The sequence below is a fragment of the Gavia stellata genome, chromosome 5 (assembly GCF_030936135.1).
Source record: "Gavia stellata isolate bGavSte3 chromosome 5, bGavSte3.hap2, whole genome shotgun sequence".
Taxonomy (NCBI): Eukaryota; Metazoa; Chordata; class Aves; order Gaviiformes; family Gaviidae; genus Gavia; species Gavia stellata.
This window is the reverse complement of record NC_082598.1, coordinates 862,790-877,726: the sequence shown is the minus strand read 5'-3', so window position 1 is coordinate 877,726 and position 14,937 is coordinate 862,790. Positions and strand designations below refer to the sequence as shown.

Here is a 14,937-nt window from a genome sequence, read left to right as displayed (position 1 = left end):
TTCCAGTGCTTCACCACTCTCTCAGTAAAGAAACGGTTCCGGTACAGCCCGGCACGCCGTGTCTGCCAGCACCACTCAGCTCAAAGCAGGCCATGCACATGGGGACAGGGCTGGGGACGTTGGTTGGGCTCCTCTCGGCTTTGGGACATTGCAACGCAGAGGGAGAGGACGGGGTGTAACAAGGACTGATGGGACTTTTGCAAATGCTCCAGCAAAGCAAAGGACCAAATTTCCCCCATGCCACAACCAAATTTTCCCCATGCACGGCTGCCATCCCACCCCGGGGACCCGAAGGGGCTGCCCCGCTCCGGCCACTCACCGTCTTGCCCGCGAAGCTGACTTCCACAAAGGGATCGACCAGGTTCTTCTTGTTGCTCTCGAAGCCAAAGATCTGCCTGACGTTGTCCATGACGGCATCATCCACTGGGAGGAGAAGGAGATGCTGAAAGCTCATGGAAGCGCGCAGCGTTTGGATGGCACCAGCTCTCAGGGTGGGCTGTCCCACCGGGAGGGCTGCGCATCTCCATTGAGCCAGGTGGGGAGGAGCAGGAGGGTAAAACCAGTTTGCACCAGTAAGAGACTTATATCCCAGTACGTTACGACTGACCGATATCTGCAAGGTCTTTGGACCAAGGCTATGGATAAAGTTTCGTTATCCGCGCCCTTATTCCTCTCCGACACGTTGCAACCGGGTGCAATGCCAAGGGCCGGATCCGGCGCGCCCCAGCCCAGCAAAGGAAACACTTACTCTGGGGCAAGTCTTCAGCTTTGAAGATTTTCAGGCAAAAGTGAGCCCCTCTCAAGGTGACCCCAGTGGGGCGCAGGAGGTTGCCCTCGATGTCTTCCTTGTCTTCAGAGACCTCCTTTTTCTCCAGCTGCAGGACAACAGGACAAGAGAAAAACACGACGAAGCTTCCCAAAAGTCCTGAAATGCGCAGCAAAACCCCAAAATCCAGCACCTTGCCCCCAAAATAGAGGAAGATCAAAGCTGCAGCTTCCGTAGGAACAGGCGTGGGGTTTGATGGCCCAGGGCGGTGGAGCACCACGGTTGGAAGGTCCCCCCATCGCGGCTGGGGCGATACTCACAGGAGCTTCATCTCCAGGCCCCAGCACGAACAGGCTGACTTTCAGATAGCCCTTGGCCCCCACGGAGAAGTCCTCCGGGTCAGAGAGCAACAGCCATTTCCTGAGAAAAGCGTGTTCTAGGGGAGAAAAGAGATTGAGACCCATGTGCTGCTCCTCAGACACGCAGGGAGATGGCTTCAAGGGTGCTGTTGGGTGGGGTTTTTATAATAAATATTACATTCCTTTTCTTTAGAATAGAGTAGAGTAGAGTAGAGTAGAGTAGAATAGAATAGAATAGAATAGAATAGAATAGAATAGAATAGAATAGAATAGAATAGAATAGAATAGAATAATTTCAGTTGGAAGGGACCTACAACTATCATCTAGACCAGCTGCCTGACCAATTCAGGGCTGACCCAAAGTTAAAGCACATTGTTAAGGGATTTGTCTTGTAGGTCTTAACTCTTTACAGCTAAAATTAGCCAGCTTTTCTCTGCAGTGATTAGGGTAGGAAATTTTTTATAAGCATTAGTTTATCTTCTTCAAGATAAAATAAAAGATAAAAGATAAAATAACGAGCCAGACTCAAGACAAAAAAAAAGTGAGCTGGGCTGCGCTGGTGGGGTTTTCTGCCAGCGAGCTGGTGGCACAGTGATTTGAAAGCCTTCAAGGACGTACGTCCTGGGAAAGGGAAGAGAAATGGTGGTGATGATAGATATAGGGACATGTCTGGGTTCATATATGGGAGAGCTATGATGTGTGTGTGCATTTCCCCGACGTTTGGCCCCAAAAAAAGGGTTTCCCAAAGCAACGCCTCCCCAGTCACAGGAGGTGACCCTAGCCCGGACCTCGACCGCTCGCTGGACTCACTTGGCTCGGAGTAAACGGTCTCGACGTCCATCTGTGCAACAAAATGAAAAAGAAATGCAAGTGTTCACCCCATGGGTCAGCGTGGTGGAAGACAGGGGGGAAGAGGAGGGAGGGTGGCCTTACCCGAAACTCCCCGATCACCGAGTCCGTGCGAAAGGACCGAGAGTCCACAACCTGTGGAATGAAAACAATGAAAAATGGTAAACCCAGCCCAAATCCTCCCAGGGTGAAGGACCCCGCTGCGTGCCCTCCTGAGAAATAGGGGGACATTTCCCAGGGCACTGTGGGGAGGGGAACAGGGCGACGGCCCCGAGCATCACCCCAGCCCTCCCGAGGGGCAGGACCAACGTTTGCTGAAGCTCACCGTGATGAAGATGGGCGCGTCAAACAGCTCAGACGGCGACTCAAAGACGTTGAAGAAGAAGGTCTGTAGGAAAGAGGGGCGAGGGTGCAAGGCGGAGGTCTGCCCCAGCCTGTCCCCAGGGCCCGTTCACACCTCCCAGCCTCTCCCATGCCCCCGACTCTGCAAGCTGGAGCCTCTTCCCCTCCTGTTAGGTGAGACCCCACCCCATTAATAGCAACAGCCTCCCAAAGGGGCTGTGATGGGTGACTTTGGTGCACCCCGCTGAGCAACATCCTCCAGTTTGCTTTTGCTGGGCTGGTTTGCAAAAGCACATCCAGATCAGCTCTCCTGGGGGTCTCCAAATAAAGCACAGAGGCAGGTTGAAGCAGGCTTTGGGGACATCCCAAAAGGCAGGCTTGAAGCATCCGCTTTGGGGACAGGGTTGGGGACAAGTCGCCCGCAGCTCTCCGAGCGTACCCATCCTGCACACCCGGCTGCGTTGCCCACCCCTGCCCGTGCGCAGCCCTGCCCAGGACATGCCACCAGGATGCTACCGGCAGCTCTGGGACACATGAGTGACCTCGGAAAGGTGACCAAGACGAGCCCTGCATGGAAGGTAGGGGATGCTGGACCTGCCGAAGGGCTCGCTGCGGCTTCCTGCTGCTCTTTGAGCTTCTCTCCCATTGCAGTCCCCATCACCACATCCCAGCCCCTGGGCTGCACCGGGATTTCCGTCACTCAGGACCCCAACCCATAACACTCCCGAGCCTTTCCTGGTGCCCCCAGGCACACTTGGAGCAGGAACGACCCCCCTCTCACCTCATCAAAGAAGGGGCTGTTGCCTTTGCGTATCCTCGTCCTCTTGGTCTGTCCGGCGGCCGTCACCTTCACCACGGGCCTGATGTTGACCCCAGGGAGCTGCCGGCCCTCGATGACCCTCACCCTGATCTGGGATGGGAGGGAGGACAGGGCAGTGGGTCACTGGGGTTGGTCCTACCCTGGGATGCGCATCTCAGGGGACACCTTTCAGTTGATAAACCCCCCCCATAGGGACAGGCTGGGGGGCCCTTGGGGAGGTGGGTTCAGGAGAGCAGCTCATCCCCACCAGCCTCATCTCACCTGGAAGTCCTGCGGCTTGTTGGACAGAGGCTTTTTGGGCGAGCTCCTCCTCCGCTTCACCCCCTGGACGTGGTGCACGGGGGGCTTGCGGGGCAGCGAGGGGGGCTCGGACCCTGGTGGCCCCGAGGAGGAGGAGGGCTCCGTCTCGTCCCCCGTCGCCACCTGATCCTCCGTCTCCTCCTCTCCGGCCGTCTCTGCGCCGGGCGAGAAAGGAGATGGAGGACATGAGCAAGGTGGGGCCGGGCGTTGTGGGACTGCGGGGTGAGGGGTCTAGCTGTGAAAAACGTGATGCTGTGGGGGGACACACACCCCCCGGTGCTACACGCAAAGGTTTCTGGTTACCAGTGACCGTGTCAGGCTCAGCAGCAGCCGGTGCCGGCTCTGGGGGGGCTGGAGGGGGGAACAGGGGGACAGCTCCCGGCGGGGGGATGTAGGACACTTGCAGGATGAGGAAAGCCTGGAAAAAAAGGAAATATTTGTTATATGGGCATCCAGAAACGCTCTCCCGGGGCCTGAGCCTCAGTGCCAGATGCCACCCTCAACGTTCTGCCGAGGGGATGCAGCCGAAAAAGCGGCAGCAACTGGGCAAATGCCGGGAAAAAGGAGCAGAGCAGGGGGATGGCAGGGAGAGGTGTCCCAGGGCCCATGGGGGCACCAGGGATGTGTGGGGTCCCAGCGGGGTGACCACCCGGTCCCCATCCCGCTAGATGGCAGCCCCAGGCTGGGCTGAGCCGGACACTGCAGCCGCCGGGGAGGGAGCGGAAGGGAGGGAGAAGCGGAGGCAGAGCCAGGGAAAAGCTCAAGGAGAAGGGAGCTGCGGAAAGGGAAGTGCAAGATTTAACGGGCTGCAAGGGGTGCTGCTGGTGCTCCCCGCAGAGCGCGCTGGCCGCCCGGCGTGTACATCCCTGTCCCATGGGTGCACGGGCTACAGCCCCTGCCACCATCTGCCCTGCAAAGAGGTTTGACCCATCTGCTGCCGGGGTGTCCCCAGCAAAGCACCGGGGTCTCCCCAGCAAAGCTTTCCCCAGGCTTCAAGGCAAGGAGGAGAGGGGGACACCGGGATGTGGGGAGGTGAGTCCCCCCGGCACGGCGCAGGAGGTCCCATGCAAGCACGGACCGAGCGGCTTCCTGCTGCCCGCCTTCCTGAGCTGCTGGTTTTGCTCCCTGAAAGGTAAATCTCAAAGCCAAAGAGCCCAGGATGGGACAACTGGTCTCCAACTGGGAGCTGCAACTGGTAGGGACGTTGCTTAGACTGGTTTCAAACAGGGAGCTGCAACTGGCAGGGACAGTGCTCAAACTGGTGCCCAACTGGGACCTCCAGCTGGCAGGGATGTTGCTCAGACTGGTCTCAAACTGGGAGCTGCAACTGGTAGGGCCATTGCTTAAATTGGTCTCCAACTGGGACCTCCAACTGGCAGGGACAGGGCTCAGATTGGTCTCAAACTGGGAGCTGCAACTGGTAGGGACATTGCTCAAACTGGTCTCCAACCGGGACCTCCAACTGGCAGGGATGTTGCTCAGATTGGTCTCAAACTGGGAGCTGCAACTGGCAGGGACAGTGTTCAGACTGGTCTCAAACTGGGAGCTGCAACTGGTAGGGGCGTTGCTTTAACTGGTCTCCAACTGGGAGCTGCAGCTGGCAGGGACAGGGCTCAGACTGGTCTCAAACTGGGAGCTGCAGTTGGTAGGGACATTGCTCAAACTGGTCTCCAACCAGGACCTCCAACTGGCAGGGATGTTGCTCAGACTGGTCTCAAACTGGGAGCTGCAACTGGTAGGAACGTTGCTTAAATTGGTCTCAAACTGGGAGCTGCAGCTGGCAGGGACGTTGCTTTAACTGGTTTCACTGGTCCCCGCGCAGGGACTCACCCCAGTGCTCTGCTTCTTGGTGTCCAGCAAGGGGAGGTTGTAGGAGGCCGCCAGGCTGGGGGAGGAGAGGACATCTCGCAGGGGCACTCGGGCTTCTCCCAAAAACCTGGGGGCGAAGAGCAATGGGGGGGTCAGCAGGGGAAGGGGCCAGGGAGCCGCGGCTGGTGCAAACCCGGGCACCAGCGACCGACCCCGAGGGCAGGGGCTGGGCGGGGGGACGCCTGCCAGCATCCCCGAGGGAGAACAGGCATCGATTGTCTCAGCCCAAGCCCAGGTGAGATAACCGGGGCGAGCGTCTCTGGGGACTTTTTGATCAAGGAAAAGCACCTAAAAGTCCACGCTGAGGAAGCAGGAGCCATAAACCGAAGCGCTGATGGATTTTTCTTTGCCAACAGAGAAAACAGAGACACGAGGGGTTGGGGGTTTCTCTGGAGGTGGGTGAGATCAGAGCTGGCAGCTGGTGTCTGTGTGCCACCGTCATCCAGGAGGATTTTAAACCACTCTAAAACTGATTTTCCCCTATTGAGTTCAGCATCTCCCTGGTGGTCTGCTTCTGGTTAACCCTTCCTGCACCGTGCCACCACCTCCCGCCGTAGCCGGCAGCACCGGTTCCTCCATGGACCAGGGCTGGCCGGGGAGTAGGTCCGGTTCTGCTGCCCAACTCCTCCCCACCCAGCGCTGGGAAAGCCCTCAAACCGCTTTGTGCTGTCCTAACAGCGCGATGAGATCATGGAGCAGATCCTCCTGGAAGACATGCCGAAACATATGGAAGGCAGGGAGGAGATTAGAGACAGCCGATGTGCCTTCACCGAGGGCAAATCGTGCCTGATTGATCCGGTGGCCTTCTACGATGGAGTGACTGCATCAGTGGACAAGGGAAGACCTATGGATGTCATCTACCTAGACTTCTGTAAGGCCTTTGGTATGGTCCCCCACAACTTTCATACCTCTAAACTGGAGAGAAATGGGTTTGATGGATGGATTGCTAGATGGATAAGGAATTGGCTGGATGGTCACATCCAAAGAGTTACAGTCAATGGCTCAATGTCCAAGTGGAAACCAGTAACAAGCAGTGTTCCTCAAGGGTCCGTACTGGGACCATCTTCATCATTGACATTCACAGTGGGACTGAGTGCACCCTCAGCGGGTATTCAGATGACACCAAGCTGAGTGGGGCAGGTGATTCACTCGAGGGATGGGATGCCATCCAGAGGGACCTGGACAAGCTCCAGAAGTGGACCCATGTGAACCTCACGAGGTTCAACAAGGCCAAGCGCAAGGTCCTGCACCTGGGTCAGGGCAATCACCAGTACCAGTACAGACTGGGGGATGGATGGATTGATAGCAGCCCTGCGAAGAAAGACTCGGGGGTACTGGTGGATGAAAAATTGGACATGAGCTGGAAATGTGCACTCGCAGCCCAGAAAGCCAACCGTATCCTGGGTGCATCACCAGCAGGTCAAGGGAGGTGATTCTGCCACTCTACTCCGCTCTGGTGAGACCCCCCTGGAGCACTGCGTCCAGTTCTGGGGTCCCCAGCATGGGAAAGACATGGACCTGTTGGAACGGGTCCGGAGGGGAGGCCACAAAAATGATCAGAGGGCTGGAACACCTCTGCTATGAGGAGAGGCTGAGAGAGTTGAGGTTGTTGAGCCTGAAGAAGAGAAGGCTCTGGGGAGACCTTATTGGGGCCTTTCAATATATGACGGGGGCTTACAAGAAAGACGGAGAGAGACTTTTTACCATGGCCTGTAGTGTCAGGATAAGGGGCTATGGTTTTAAACTGAAAGAGGGTAGGCTGAGGTTGGACATAAAGAAGGTATCTTTTACGATGAGGGTGGTGGGACACTGGAGCAGGGTGCCCAGAGAAGCTGTGGATGCCCCATCCCTGGAAGCGTTCAAGGCCAGGTTGGATGGGGCTCTGAGCAACCTGGTCTAGTGGAAGGTGTCCCTGCCCATGGCAGGGGGGTTGGACTAGATGATCTTCGAATGTCCCTTCCAACCCAAACCGTTCTGTCATCCTGTGGTTTCACATAGCAACAGCAGCCAAGACAGGGCGTTAATTGCCTGTCACTGTTAATTGCCTCGTTTGCTCTTTACAGCACCTGTGTGGACAGGCAGGCTGGTATTTTCTCCCAAGGGAAGGAAAAGCAAAAAATCCACCGTCACCTTTGCGAAGGAGAGGGGACCACTCGCGAGAGCATCACGGTCCCTGCGGGCCATGGTGGAGCGGCTGATCCCCATGCAGGCAGATGAAATCTCCCTGCGCCGGGAGCGGGGACCCTTCTCCTGTCCTCCCCTCGCTATTTATAGGGACGTACGACGCCACCGAGCTGGACCGGACCCAATTTCCACCTCCCTTGGCCTCCAGCCCAAGAGCGAATCCAGCATCGGCTCCAGCCCTGGAAACGGGACCCTTCACGCCGGGGCTGTCCTCCCCGTCCCAGCCGGAGCAGGACAGCGGGTTCCAAAAATAAATTACTTCCTATATTTTTTTCCCTGTGCAAGCAGCGATCCCGGCCAAAGGAGCCCCGCACGCAGACGCAGGTTGCCAGGGGGTGGCCGTGCTGGGTGTCCCGGGGCTGGAGGCAGCATCGCCATCTGCTCTCACCCTCCTTCCTAACGCAGCCGCTGCGAGGAGGGAGACCCTGACCCCATGGGGAAACCTCCGCTGCCCCCGGAGCGAGGGGCACCAGGAGCTGCCGTGAGAAAGGAAGCCGCCCCGGGCCATTTGTTTTACAAACGCCGCCCTTCCCAGCTCCGCCGGCAAAGCCTGTTTGGGGAAGGAGCTTGGCCGCCATCTCACACCTCCCCGGCCAAGTGCCCATCACCGGGGCCTCGCGGCGCCGGCGTTGCTCCCAGGGCAGGCGGCCGTGTTGGTGCGGCAGCCCGGGGGAGGCGGCGGGCACAAGGGTCCCTTGTGTGCTCCCTGCCCTCAAACACTGGTTTTTCTCCCCGGCCGTTGAGCGAAGCAGCCCAGAAATGCGGCTCTCGCCTCCCACCGGCCGCCTCTGCTGCAAAGGGCAGCCGGCGCTGGGGAGCATCGCCTGGAGCCCGGGAAAAGCCCGAACCGCCCTCACCGCCCACCCCAGCCCGGTTGTGCAAAGCCTTGGGCGTGCACGGGCTGCACCGGTGATGGGAGCGGGGCAGGGGGCTCGTGCCCGGCACCCAACGCTTCTCCCACCTGTTTCTCCCCACGGTCTCATGGTCTTTCACGACGACGGTGAGCTCAGCGCCCGGGTCCAGGGGAGCTCCCTTCAGGTCCCACTCGAAGCCCTGGAGGGGAGGAGAGGGGAGCCAGGATCAGCACCCGGCCGGAGCCGCGATGCTCACGCCGGGGTCGATCGGCTCCGGCACCGCCGGAGGCTCTTGGAGGTGGAGAACCAAAACACCAGACCCACTTCGCCGTCACAGCCCTGACAGCACAGACCTCAGCACCGCATGTCCCCCGAGCAAAACATCCTGGCAGACCCCCAGAAAAAAACATGCCCCGGGCAAAGATCTTGCCCTCATCATGGATTAAAAGTGAAGGAGAAAACCATGGGAGCTGGCACGCAGCGTTTCTGCACCAAAACGGTGTTAGTTTGCTCACCAAACCCCTTTTTTTTTTAATTTAGACCCATGAAAACACAGGTCAGGGTTAGAAGGAAGAAGGTGCTGGAAAAAATATCCTCCCCAGGGCCAGGCTGATGAGTAAAACACGCTTGTTTTCCCCTCAAGCTGCAATATTTTTAAACAGCTCCTTCTAATGTGCGTGCTTGGCCCTGATAAGATCTTGATGAAAGGGGAAGAGGCTGAAGCAAAGGCCCATACGGAGCTGGCTCCGTCCCGCTCCTCCGCTGCCGGTGCCCGGAATTCCGGATACAAAGCTGCCCATGATGGGGACCGGCCCCAAACCCTCCGTGGGGTGGCAACGCCAGGGCATCACCGGGCCCCCACAAGCCCTTTGTGCTTGGGGCTTGCACCCAGGTCCCACAGCACCCTCCGTGCCCGGGGTGTCCCTGGCCGGGATGGGGACAGGGATGGGGGGACACCCACCTCATTCCATACAGGGTTCACGTTGTTCTTGATGACTTTAGTCCTCTTCTTCACGCCTGCAGGGAACAACACACGCGAATCAGACTGGCTTCCCCGCTGAAGTGCGGGGAAAGACCCCAAAATTCAGGTCCCCCCCATGCACAGGTGGGGTCGAGAGCCCCCAGCGATACCCGCAGCTCCCCGGAGCAGGATCAGGCCCCGCTCCTTGCACACGGGCTGCGCTGTGGGGTGCCCAGACAGGCCCCGCTTCGAGCCCCAGCCCTGCCACGAGCCTCACTGGAAAACCCCAGGCAAGTCATCTCCATGTGTCGTGCCTCAGTTTCCCCCTGAGCAGGGCAGAGCTCCCGAAGGCTGCGGGGTGGGTTTTTGGGCTGGAAGGTGCCACGGGGGGCCCAGACATCCTCCTCCCTCCACCCAAACCTCAGTACTGTCCCAGATGGGACCCAGAGCCCCTGTGAGAGCGGTCGGGTGCTTGCACACTGAAGAGGGGGTTGGTCCACAGACACCCCCAAAAGATGCGGATGGGGATGCTGTCACCTGGTCCCCGGGAATGGGACCGCAGCCGTCCCAGGGAGCGGAGTCGGGCGGCAGCAGTTAAAAGCAGCCCAAAGCCAACGTCCCCAGGAGACCCGGTGCCGGGGGGCTCCAGCCCTGCCCAAGGAGCCCCCCCAAGCTGCACCCCGAAACCACAACCCTCATGTCACATTGAAAACCGGCCGAACGCCCGCTGGGCCCCAAGGGGCTGCGTCACCGGAGGGACAGGGGGAAGAGGAAAAGGAAGAGCCGAACAATAGCGGTGACTCAAACCCCAGGGGACACCGTCCAGGCGCCCTGCGGGGCCCTATAGATATATATAGGTACCCCAGGCTGCGGGTAAGGCACGCGGGGCCGGCGGGCAGCTTAAGCCGCTCATTCAAAATATTCTCCTTTTTTTTTCGGTTTTAGCATCGCTAAATTAATCTTTTCCTATTTCAGATTTTAAAGAGTCTGTGCTAAATCTCCCAGCGGCCGCCGGAGCCGGGCTGGGGCCGGGAGGGAGGCAGGGCTGCCATCGCCCTGACACGGCACCTCTGGAGAGCATCACCGAGCCCGAGAGACGTCAAATATCCGCGATTTAAGGCACGTCTCCCGCTTACACCTCATCCTCACGGGACGCAGAGCCCTGGAATTCCCCCCCGCCCTCTCGGGATCGTGATTTGGCCAACGAGAGCTGCTTCCCGCTTTGGCGGCGGATGGATGGAGCCCATCCCGGGCAAACACCCAGCACCCACCATGGGATGAACACGAGGGGTCCGGGAGCCGGTGGGGCGCGGAGCTGGCTGGGCAGGGGCCAGCAGCAGCGACGTTCCCCCCACCCGCCCCACGCAGCACAGGAAAGGCCGGGTCCGAAGCCACTCATCCCTTTCCTTTCCTTATTTTTGTTTTTTTTTTCTAAAAATGGACATTTTCCACCACCAGGAAACGGTTGCCAAAAATAAAGCGACATCCTCCAGCGAGCGCTTTCGAGGTGCAAAGGCAGCGCTCCCTTCCCGGGACCTCCGTCCTCCGGTCCCCACGGCAATGGGATAACCCCCTAGATAAGGGGTTATTCTTATCAATCTCATATTAGTACTTAAAAGACCTTAATGAGGGCCAAGAACAAGAGCGACTGAGAGCACCCAAGGGTGCAGCACCCTGCAGCACAGCCGGGTCCTGCGCTTTGCCGGGGCTCACCCGTCACCCCATCACTTTTAGATGCCGTGACAGCGGGCGGCAGCGCTAAATGACCGTCCCCAAATTGTGTGTATGCCCCACCCCGGGAAAAATCCAAAGCAACAGCGTTTCTCACTGTCCCCCACGACCCTGCGCACCCCAAAATCACGGAGGAAGAGCGATAAAATTCACAGCCCGCCCCAGGGACCCCTTGGAGACGGCGGTGTCACGCGCCTGAGCGTGGCACGGGGCTGCATCGGAGGGTGGGGATGGAGGGGGCTGCGGCGCACTCGGTAGTGGGGTGCAGGGGTGGAATTTTGCAAGGATTTAGGATAAGGATGGAGCTTAGCAAAGCCCGGCTTCTGCGGGGCGCCCGGCCAGGACGTACGTCCTGGCCGGGCGCCCCGCAGAAGCCGGGCTTTGCTGGATGGGGGGGGGGGGGGGCGCTGCAAAAGCAATAATCCTGCCCGCCCCAGCCCAGATTTGGGGGTCCCCTCACCTCGGAAAGTCAGGCTGGCCACCGGATCGCTTTGCTTGTCCCCCTTCTCCAAGTTAGGGAGGTGGCTGGCTCGTTGGAGCAAACAACGCAGCATGGCTGGGCGATGGAGCAGGGCACGGTGAGGCCAAACCGGGCAGGATCCGGCCCCCCCATCGCCGCCTCCCCCGTCCCGGGCCCTCCCCGGAGGGTGGAGGAGGTGACCGGACGGCGACACGGAGCGCCTCGACGTGGCCGCCTCCGAGGTTGCAGGAGCCGGGATGCCGGAGCCACGGGAGCGCTGGAGCCCCGGGAGTGGTGGAGAAAGCATCGGGATGCGGGGATGCTGTGAGCTCCGGGGATGCCCAAGCACCGGGATGCGGGGATGCTGCGAGCCCTGAGGATGCCCGAGCACCGGGGATGGTAAATAAATCACCAGGATCCGGGGATGCTGTGAGCTCCCAGGATGCCAGAGCACCAGGATGCAGGGATGCTGCGAGCCCTGGGGATGGTAGATAAAGCACCAGGATCCAGGGATGCTGTGAGCTCCTGGGATGCCCGAGCACCAGGATGCGGGGATGCTGCGAGCCCTGGGGATGGTAGATAAAGCACCAGGATCCAGGGATGCTGTGAGCTCCTGGGATGCCCGAGCACCAGGATGCGGGGATGCTGCGAGCTCCCAGGATGCCCAAGCACCAGGATGCGGGGATGCTGCGAGCCCTGGGGATGGTAAATAAATCACCAGGGTCCAGGGATGCTGTGAGCTCCCGGGATGCCCAAGCACGGGGATCCGGGGATGCTGCGAGCTCCCAGGATGCCAGAGCACCAGGATGCAGGGATGCTGCGAGCCCTGGGGATGGTAAATTAAATCACCAGGATCCAAGGATGCTGTGAGCTCCTGGGATGCCCGAGCACTGGGATGCGGGGATGCTGCGAGCCCTGGGGATGGTAAATAAATCACCAGGGTCCAGGGATGCTGTGAGCTCCCGGGATGCCCAAGCACGGGGATCCGGAGATGCTGCGAGCCCTGGGGATGGTAAATTAAATCACCAGGATCCAAGGACGCTGTGAGCTCCTGGGATGGTAAATAAATCACCAGAATGCGGGGATGCTGTGAGCTCCTGGGATGCCCGAGCACCAGGATCTGGGGATGCTGCGATGGTAAATAAATGGTAAATAAATCACCAGGGTCCAGGGATGCCCAAGCACCAGGATGCGGGGATGCTGCGAGCCCTGGGGATAGTAAATATATCACCGGGATGCGGGGATGCTGCGAGCCCTGGGGATGGTAGATAAAGCACCGGGATGCGGGGATGCTGCAAGTTCCTGGGATGCCGGAGCACTGGGATCCTGGGATGCTGCGAGCCCTGGGGATGGTAAATAAATCACCGGGCCCCAGGGATGCTGCGAACCCAGAGAATGCCCGAGCACTGTGATCCGGGGCTGCTGTGAGCCCCAGAGACAGTAAATGAATCACCGGGATCCAGGGATGCTCTGAGCCCCGGGAATGGTAAATCACCGGACACAAGGGGTGTTGCAAGCCCTGGAGATGGTAAATAAATCACCGGGATCCGGGGATGCTGCGAGCCCTGAGGATGGCCCAGCACTGGGATCCAGAGATGCTGGAAGCTCCTGAGATGGCAAATAAACCACCAGGACCTGGAGATGCTGCAAATCCTGGGGGTGGTAAATAAATCACTGGCTCCCGGGGATGCCAAATCACCAGGACCAGGATTGCTGCGAGCTTGGGGTGCTGCGAGCCCTCGGGGTGCCCGAGCACAGGGCCCCAAGGACGGTAAATCACCGGCGCTGCGAGCCGCGGGGGTGCAAACGCACGGGGACCCAGGGATGCTGCAAGTTTGGGGTGACCGAGCACCTGCACCCAGGGGTGTTGTGGGCCGCAGGGATGCCTGAGCAGCAGAGCCCGGGGATGAAACAGCAGCGGGGACGCCGGAGCAGTGGGACATGGGAGATGCCACATGCACAGGACCCCGGTGACACTGGCGCACCAGGACCCCAGGGGTGATGCACCCCAGGGACGGTGCAAGCCGGGGAGCTCCCAGCCCCGGGGATGCCACACTACAGGGGACACGTCAGCACGATGGGGGTCCCGCTGCCGGGCGGGGGCCCCGAGCACCCCCGCAGCACCGGACCCCCGGCCGAGCTCTCACCGCAAACCCGCCTGCGTGGCGAGGCGCAGCCAGGACCCCCTCCGAGCCCCCCGCACCCATCTGACCCCCACCCCGTTCCCTGGCCCCTTGTCACAGCTGGCGAGGACAAGGGCGTGCGGGAAGGACGAAGCTGCTCCCGAGGCCCAGCGAGCCAGCGGCTTCCCACGGCCGTGACCACGCGCGGGGACACGGTGACGGGGACCTCGGTGCCACGAGGAAGGTCCCCCCCGGCCGCAGAGCCAGAACCGAGAGCGGGAGACGCGTGCGGGTGCTGACACACCGTCCCTCTCCTCCTGCCCGCCTCGCCCCGCTCAGCAAGCCCCAAAAAGATGCTTTTTCATCCCAAGGATGGCCGGAGCCCTGTGACGTGTCACCCACCGCCTCGTTCCTCCCGTCACCCCTTGGGGGGAGGATTTGGGACCCGGGCTGGCACCGGACGGGCCCCGGGAGGCCGCAGGCCCACCCAGGGGACCGGGGACCTGCGGGGACCCTGCCCAGCCCCAGGCACCCTCTTCGCGTGGGGGAGACGCGGTGGGGCCCCGGTTGTGGGGTGCAGCCGGAGGGGCCCCGCTGCCACGCCGGGAGGGCGGAAAATAAACCCCCGGGCAGAAGAAAACCTCTCCCGGGGGATGGAGGCGGCTGGGGGGGGTGCAGGGGGCGGGGGGGGGGGTAAGTGGGTGTCTGGCAGGTCCCCAACACCCAACCGGCCCCGTGGGACGTGGTGTGGGCGCCCACGGGGGTCACGGGGGAGGGAGGCGGCGGCCCGGCCCCCACCGCGTCCCCTCGCACCGGGCCCCCCCCCGAGCGGAGCGGGGGGCCAGAAATAGCCCGGGCGGGCGCTGGTGCTGTCACCGCTCAGCTATGCCCCCCCGGGCGGCATCGCCCCCCCGGCACTGCGGGAGCCCGGGGGGGGGGCGGGCGGGGGCCTCCCCAGACACCTCCCGGGGGGGGGAGTTGCCGTGGGCGGCCGCGGCAACGGGACCCACGGGGCGGGGGGGCTGCGGGGAGCACCCACATCGTCGCGGGGGGGGGCACACCAGCCAGAGATAGGACCCACCGGGGGGGGGGCAGGGCATGCGGGACCCCCCCCCTCGCTGTCAGCACCATCCCCGCCGCCGGGGCAGAGCCCGGGGCAGCCCCCCCGGGGCAGCCCCCCCGCCCGGCGCCAGCCCCCCCCCCCGGTGCAGCCCCCCCCCCCGGCCCGCACCTCCGAAGCTGGCGGAGCAATAGGCATCGCTGATGTCCGCGTCCGACGTGCGGACATTTTCCGCGTGGAGGATGAAGACGCGGAGCAT

At 61.0% G+C, this 14,937-nt stretch overlaps 1 protein-coding gene across 8 annotated transcripts in view; it reads right to left on the bottom strand.

Annotated features, from left to right (window-relative positions):
* Positions 1 to 14,937, bottom strand: part of DYSF (dysferlin) — a 108,877-nt gene extending 93,940 nt beyond the window's left edge. For 2 of the 8 annotated variants that reach the window (XM_059817481.1, XM_059817483.1), the window contains exons 1-13: positions 14,850 to 14,937; positions 9,305 to 9,360; positions 8,451 to 8,542; positions 5,267 to 5,372; positions 3,653 to 3,854; positions 3,398 to 3,591; positions 3,098 to 3,226; positions 2,300 to 2,362; positions 2,059 to 2,109; positions 1,936 to 1,966; positions 1,087 to 1,202; positions 749 to 875; positions 320 to 423 (exon numbers count right to left, since the gene is read on the bottom strand). In XM_059817481.1, the coding sequence (XP_059673464.1) occupies positions 320 to 423; positions 749 to 875; positions 1,087 to 1,202; positions 1,936 to 1,966; positions 2,059 to 2,109; positions 2,300 to 2,362; positions 3,098 to 3,226; positions 3,398 to 3,591; positions 3,653 to 3,854; positions 5,267 to 5,372; positions 8,451 to 8,542; positions 9,305 to 9,360; positions 14,850 to 14,937 (1,359 nt within the window). Of the gene's footprint in view, positions 1 to 319; positions 424 to 748; positions 876 to 1,086; positions 1,203 to 1,935; positions 1,967 to 2,058; positions 2,110 to 2,299; positions 2,363 to 3,097; positions 3,227 to 3,397; positions 3,592 to 3,652; positions 3,855 to 5,266; positions 5,373 to 8,450; positions 8,543 to 9,304; positions 9,361 to 11,495; positions 11,590 to 14,849 lie in introns of those variants that run through there. The other 6 variants (XM_059817485.1, XM_059817487.1, XM_059817482.1 and 3 more) reach the window with 3 other exon arrangements.